We start from the raw sequence: 7,500 nt of genomic DNA on the forward strand, positions 1-7,500 counted from the left end.
TGTGTGTGTGAGCGGGGGACAGAGAGATGCGACAGAGTTGCAAAACTGCGTGGCTGTTATTTCAAATAGCGTAGAATATTTTAAACGAATCGGTTAACCGGTTTCAACCGGCTAATGAGGCTCGGTGGTCGGTCAAGAAAATTAGTAGTTTTCGCCATCCCTACTATGTACAGTATAAGAATAAATACAGTATGCACGGTACATTTGCAATAAATAGACACTATGGGTGGGAATACAATTGTCCAGAGGGGAAGTGCGGCTGGGAATGTCTGCTTCAGTCCATCAGCCTGAACATCACACTACTGTACCTATCACTCATGCGATCAATGCTTTTCTAACTTCCGGCAAGTTTCCAGCAGTGTTCAAAATGGTTACACCTTTACTTAAGAAAACTTCACTCAAACCGGTTCAAGTTGAGAACTACTGTCCTGTCTCACTCCTGCCTTTAGTATCCAAAGGTATATAGCGACCAGTTTCCAAACAAGTCTCTGAATTCCTTTCACAGAACAATCTTCTGGATCCAAATCAATCTGGGTTCAAAAGCGGCCAATCTATTGTCTGTAACAGAAGCCTTAAATGAAGCCAGGGCGACCGCTCGGTCATTAGTACTCATTCTACCTGACTACTTCTCGGCTGCCTTGACACGGTTAATCACTGCATCCTTCTCTCTATACTCTCAAACATGATCATCTCTGGCCCTGCTCTCTCCTGGTTTGAATCCTACCTCACAGGATGCTCATTTAATGTATCATGGGTTGGACAACTGTCCGTACCTCACTTCCTCTCCACAGGGGTCCCCCAGGGCTCAGTGCTGGGCCCCCTTCTCTTTCCTATCTACAGTACACCACCTCCTTGGGACAGATCATTTGTTCGCATGGCTTCTCATAACACTGCTATGCAGATGATACACAGCTTTATCTGTCCTTCCCATCTGATGACCCCTTGGTCTCGACACAGATCTCGGATTGCCTCTCAGACATATCAACATGGATGAAGGCACACCACCTCCAGCTAAACCTCTCAAAAACCGAACTGCTGGTCCTCCCAGCCAAACCTACCATACTTCATGACATCAACATCAAAATTGACTCCTTGTCTTATCTGTTGCACCTACCAAGAAATGTAGGAGCTGTTCTCGACAACCAACTAACCTTCTCAGATCATGTTGCCTCGGTAGCCCAGTGGTGCCATTACGCCCTCTCCAGCATATGGAAGATCAGGACTTACTTGACTCAAGACGCTACGCAAGACGCTACCCAACAGCCAATGGTAATTTCATGACTTGACTACTGTACTAATGCCCTCCTGCACAGTGAAACCTCTTCAGATGATCCCATGTGCAGCAGTCTAGTGAGGCCAAAGTCCTCGCCTACCTCCTCCTGCTCCTCCTCTTGCACCTCCTCCTGCTCCTGCTCCTGTTGTAGTCTAGTGAGGCCAAAGTCCTCGCCTACCTCCTCCTGCTCCTCCTCCTCCTGCACCTCCTCCTGCACCTCCTCCTCCTCCTGCTGCCTCTAGTGTGGCCAAAGGCCTCGCCCACCTCCTCCCGCTCCTCCTGCACCTCCTCCTCCTCCTGCTGCCTCTAGTGTGGCCAAAAGCCTCGTCCACCTCCTCCTCCTCCTGCACCTCCTCCTGCTGTAGTCTAGTGTGGCCAAAGGCCTCGCCCACCTCCTCCTGCTCCTCCTCCTGCACCTCCTCCTGCTGCTGTAGTCTAGTGTGGCCAAAGGCCTCGCTCACCTCCTCCTGCACCTTCTCCTCCTCCTGCTCCTCCTCCTGCACCTGCTCCTGCTGCAGTCTAGTGTGGCCAAAGGCCTCGCTCACCTCCTCCTGCACCTCCTCCTGCTCCTGCTGTAGTCTAGTGAGGCCAAAGGCCTCGCTCACCTCCTCCTGCACCTCCTCCTGCTCCTCCTCCTGCACCTCCTCCTGCACCACCTCCTCCTCCTCCTGCTGCAGTCTAGTGTGGCCAAAGGCCTTGCTCACCTCCTCCTGCACCTCCTCCTCCTGCTCCTCCTGCACCTCCTGCACCTCCTCCTGCTGTAGTCTAGTGTGGCCAAAGGCCTCGCTCACCTCCTCCTGCTCCTCCTCCTCCTCCTCCTCCTACACCTCCTCCTGCACCTCCTCCTCCTGCTCCTCCTGCACCTCCTGCACCTCCTCCTGCTGTAGTCTAGTGTGGCCAAAAGCCTCGCTCACCTCCTCCTGCCCCTGCTGGACGCTGGTCTCCGGGGCTCTTTCCTCCCTCCGCTGCCCCATCACTCTGGTCAGTGCCCGCCGGCACAGGTGCCGCAGCACGGTGGGCATCGGTCGGCCGGAGCCCTGGCAGTGTCGCCGTAGCAACGTGGACACAGCATACGCGCACACAGACGTGGACGAGTCCAGGGAGAGTTCTGGCGTGGGGTCAGACAGGTGTGTGGGGTCAGACAGGTGTGTGGGGTCAGACAGGTGCGTGGGGTCAGACAGGTGCGTGGGGTCAGACAGGTGTGTGATGGCAGCGCAGATCATGGTGCTGAGGAGAGGGGAGGAGCAGGCGATGCGGAGAGGAGCACTCGCCCTCAACCACTGGAGCGCACGTCTCACACACTCCCCTTCCTCCTCCTCCTCCCTCTCCCCCTCCTCCTCCCCCCCCTCCTCCTCCCCCTCCTCCTCCTCCTGCTCCTCCTGCTCTGCTCTGAGGAGCTTCCTGAGGCACTGCTCCACGGCCCCCTCTGAGAAGCCCAGCATGTCCACGGTGCGCTGTGGCCTCTTGAGCAGCCGGCTCAGCCTGTCCGCCCCCGCAGGCCTGGTGGTAACCAGCAGGGGGCACTCCGGCAGCAGCCGTCCACTCAGCAGGGCGCCGAGAGCCTCGTGGAGCTCCGCTGGACGCTGGGGGTCTGCGCTGTCCAGCGAGGGCTCTGCGCTGTCCAGCGAGGGCTCGGGGTCGACGGGGGAGGGGGGGTCGAGGGGGAAGTGGGGGTCAGCGTTGTCCAGAGGGGGCTGGAGGTCCTCGAGGCCGTCGATGACGATGAGCACCCTCTCTGGGCACTCCTGCAGGGCGCGGGACACCAGCGGGGCGAAGCGTTGTGCAGGGCTCAGCGCGTCCGCTAGGGGGCAGTGTGGCGGGCACTCCTGCAGGGCGCGGGACACCAGCGGGGCGAAGCGTTGTGCAGGGCTCAGTGCGTCCACTAGGGGGCAGTGTGGAGGGCACTCCTGCAGGGCGTGGGACACCAGAGGGGCGAAGCGTTGTGCAGGGCTCAGTGCGTCCACTAGGGGGCAGTGTGGCGGTGTGCGGTGGAGCCGACTGCAGCGCAGCAGGAGGACCAGGTCAAAGAGCCGCTCGTACAGCTGCCCACGCGCCCAGCCAACCAGCAACCTCCGCACCGCCACAGACTTGCCGTACCCCGCCGGGCCCTGCAGCACTACGCATGGGGCCCGGGGCCGAGAGTGTGTGTGTGCTCGCGCGTGTGTGTGTGTGTGTGTGTGCGCGGAGAAGAGGCGCTCCAGGCGTGTGCTGTGGTAGGCAGGGCTGGTCCTGGAGGTGAGGTTGAGCTGGAAGATCTCCCCGCGCAGACAGGCTGCCTCTTCCTCCTCCTCCTGCTCCTCCTCCTCCTCCTCCCCCCACTGGCCCAGCTCTCTGCTCCTCTCCACCATCAGCGGCTCCGTGTACACCTTCCCTAAGGACACGCTGCGCCCGCTACTGCCACCGCCACCGCCACTGCCACCTCCACCACCACCTCCACCACCACCATCACCACCTCCACCTCCACCACCACCGCCACCGCCACCGCCACCGCTACCGCCACAGCCACCGCGCAGCACGCAGCGATAGTCCGGCAGCGTTCCGTACTCCCGGCACGCCCACTCCTTGTAGGCCACCACGGCAGGGTCACCTGGGGAACACAGGGGTCACACACACCGTCAGGATGAAGGAGGGGTCACACACACCGTCAGGATGAAGGAGGGGTCACACACACCGTCAGGATGAAGGGGTCACACACACCGTCAGGATGAAGGAGGGGTCACACACACCGTCAGGATGAAGGGGTCACACACACCGTCAGGATGAAGGGGTCACACACACCGTCAGGATGAAGGAGGGGTCACACACATCGTCAGGATGTAGGAGGGGTCACACACACCGTCAGGATGAAGGGGTCACACACACACCGTCAGGATGTAGGAGGGGACACACACACCGTCAGGATGTAGGAGGGGTCACACACACCGTCAGGATGAAGGGGTCACACACACCGTCAGGATGAAGGGGTCACACACACCGTCAGGATGTAGGAGGGGTCACACACACCGTCAGGATGAAGGGGTCACACACCGTCAGGATGTAGGAGGGGTCACACACACCGTCAGAATGAAGGGGTCACACACATCATGGGCGCATGGTTCGTCTCATTCGTCTTTTTATCTATCCTCCCTTCCTTCCTCGGTCCTCATTCCCACTGATCTAGATAAAGAATGATGGGGCGGCAACAATGGGATAGTCTATCCAGTGTTATTTACAGATCAGGGAACGAGCCTGGAGGATCGAGCAGAGAGGTTGAGAAGGAGCCCATCAGGTTGAGGATGAAGGGGACAGGAGTCACAAACACTGTCAGGATGGGGGGGGGGGGGGGGGGGGGCGGTTGGGTCACAAACACCGTCAGGATGGGGGGGGGGGGGGGGGTCGGTTGGGTCACAAACACCGTCAGGATGGGGGGGGGGGGGGGGGTCGGTTGGGTCACAAACACCGTCAGAATGGGGGGGCGGTTGGGTCACAAACACCGTCAGGATGAGGGGGGGGGGCGGTTGGGTCACAAACACCGTCAGGATGAGGGGGGGGGGGGTTGGGTCACAAACACCGTCAGGACAAAGGGGTTCCAGGGGTTCCCACATTAGGTCAAATCCAGTCACATTTATGTAGCACACTTTAACGCAACGCAATTGACCCCAGGTGCTCAAGGTGAGCCCAGGTAGGACCTGAGGTCTGGAGTCTCTGTGGAGGTGAAGACAGCGCAGTGTTTAAAATGATGCAAACTTCAGAATTCTAACTGGTCGATAATGAAAGTGACAGCCTACAAACGGCCAACATTGGAACTTTGAAACACTGTATAGAGGTTAGTTAAACATGTATGTTTTGTTATTCGTAGTTGTTATAGTGTGATCAGACCTTTTTAACTGAGAAGTGTAACGCTTAGACAAGCAACGCGAAAGACAGACTTGCGTAGCCTACCTCAACTAACATTCCCAGCTATCTCAAAAGCTGCTGCTGGGAGCCCTGTAGCCTCCGAATTGGGGCAAGAGAACAATCGCACTCACAGGCACAGCCAACTCTGTTGAGCTCCTCCAGTAATCAGATCATCCGCTACACTTACTGTCAATAACTGTATCCATACCCACTCGCTGCTCCATCGTTCCGACGGCGTGTTTGCAGCGCAGTCAGAACTCCAGAACCTGGTGTCTAACAGAAACTTCCAGAAACAAACTATTTGCAAAGTCTGTGCACGTCAAAATCTTGACAAAAGTGAATCTGACAGCTGACCGGACGTGTAGCGCCGAAGCATTTGCATGTTCCAAGGGGCGTGATGAGTCGTTGGGGCGTGAACGACACCGTGAGGACCGGAGCTACCGTGCTGCTCTCCGTGTCCTGCCCTCTAATGTCTGTCCTCCAATCAAATGCATCTGCGATATATCCGGGCTGAGGAAAGTGCATTCATATATTTTATGTTAGTAGCACCAGTAGCACCCATCATTGCGAGACTGTTATGAACATTATCCGTCGGTTAATAGCCTACTTGTAAAAAATGCCATCGTCGTCTTCAGCAACAGTCGGCCTAATATCATCCGATATGTGCTGTAATGATACCAATAAAACATTGTTGCCGTTATTAGCCTGCTGTTCTCTGATAATGAAATCAATAATAATGCATGGGTAGCCTTAATCACACTAAACATTATTTGCTTAAATAGTTCATTTTTCTCTATCAACATTCTAATAAATGTGTTGGTTGGCAAGTTTGGAAGGCAAAATGTTGGTGTGGCGGCTGTTTATCTGTCTAGGCTTATCTCACGCAGCTTTTCCTGGGGGATTAACAGTCCTGCTATAAGGGACACGGTGTCCAATCAAATCCTGATGCACCAGCGCAGAGCATTCATGAGTGACGCGGTGTCCGACTCCGACCAAATCCCAACTCACCACCGCATAGCATGTGATTTTGAAGAAGATCATTACAAGACTGGCAACATCACTTGAAACGGTTCGATTATGATATTCATTTTCTTAACAAGCCAATTTCGCTCCGTGGCGAATGCACACACCAAACCATAGCCTACCAAGTTACAACTTTAAAGCTTTTAAAGGTATACTATGCAGGATTGGCGATTTCATCGCCGGTTTCGCTTTCACTTTTCATTTTCGCTCGTTTTATGCTTGCATATTTCTCTGCAGAGCTTCCCCTACAGCTTTAGCGTGTATATTTGACAAAACTCCTCAATCGGTCAGTCTGCCGTGCCTTTTCATGAGACTTTACATGACACTTCCTGGAGTAGAGCATGGATGCGTGCCCGGTGTCTCCTGAAGTTGCAAGTGTGGTTTTACCGCTACAGACCACTAGAGCGGCCAACAAAAACACCGTTCGACCGGTAATGACCCATTTAATCATATATAACAGTATGGAACGAATTGATTAACTGAAAAACGTTGCATAGTATACCTTTAAAGTTGAATATGAGGTTTACATTTGACAAAGGACAGTTCTTGACCAATCCAATGCATTCAGTCAGACAAACTTTATTTCATATTAGTACATAAAAACAAACAAAAACTCCACGGTCAAACGCAGTGTATTATTGGAGATATTGACAATTTTCAAATTAAACAGAAGTTCCATGGTTGTCCCGGCCCCCTGCTCTCTCTGGTGTTAGGACGGCCAGTGGCCCCTGTGCTCCATAGCCCCCGTGCACCAGCACCCCCGTGCACTAGCACCCTCGTGCACCCCAGCGCCACCGTGCACTAGCACCCTCGTGCACTAGCGCAACCGTGCACCAGCGCCACCGTGCCGCCTGCCCACCACACAACAAGTGAGCAGAGACATTTGGAACACATCTTTATTTGCCTTCACTTAAGTGTTCACAAAGTGCATAGAAACAAACAAACAAACAAACAAACAAACCAAACAAACAACAACGAAAAAACACAAGTGTGACAGGACATGGTACTAAACATCAAAATCATGTTTTCAGGAAAGTGACTAGTAGCTTCAAAGAAACACACGTTAACCTGCCAACAAGGAACAGAAACACACGTTGACCTGCCAACAAGGAACAGAAACACACGTTGACCTCAGGAGGACGAGTGTGAGTGATGGTGTGTGTGCGCGTGTGTGTAGAGGTGTGTGTATGAGTGTGTGTGTGGAGAGGGGGGATGTAGGAGAGGTGATCGGTGTGTGGGGTCATTCCCAGCAGAGTGGGGACTCAGGGGTGGTGTGTGTGTGTGCGTGTGTGTGTGTGTGTGTGTGTGTGTGTGTGTGTGTGTGTGTT

At 54.6% G+C, this 7,500-nt stretch overlaps 1 protein-coding gene across 1 annotated transcript in view; it reads right to left on the minus strand.

Annotated features, from left to right (window-relative positions):
* Positions 1-7,050: 7,050 nt before the first annotated feature.
* Positions 7,051-7,500, minus strand: part of slbp2 (stem-loop binding protein 2) — a 9,938-nt gene continuing 9,488 nt past the window's right edge. The window contains exon 8 of the mRNA XM_062515639.1: positions 7,051-7,500. This exon is cut by the window's right edge and continues 140 nt beyond it. Coding sequence (XP_062371623.1) covers position 7,500 — 1 coding nt within the window. The 3' untranslated portion in view covers positions 7,051-7,499.

Source organism: Sardina pilchardus, chromosome 2, assembly GCF_963854185.1.
Source record: "Sardina pilchardus chromosome 2, fSarPil1.1, whole genome shotgun sequence".
NCBI lineage: Eukaryota > Metazoa > Chordata > Actinopteri > Clupeiformes > Clupeidae > Sardina > Sardina pilchardus.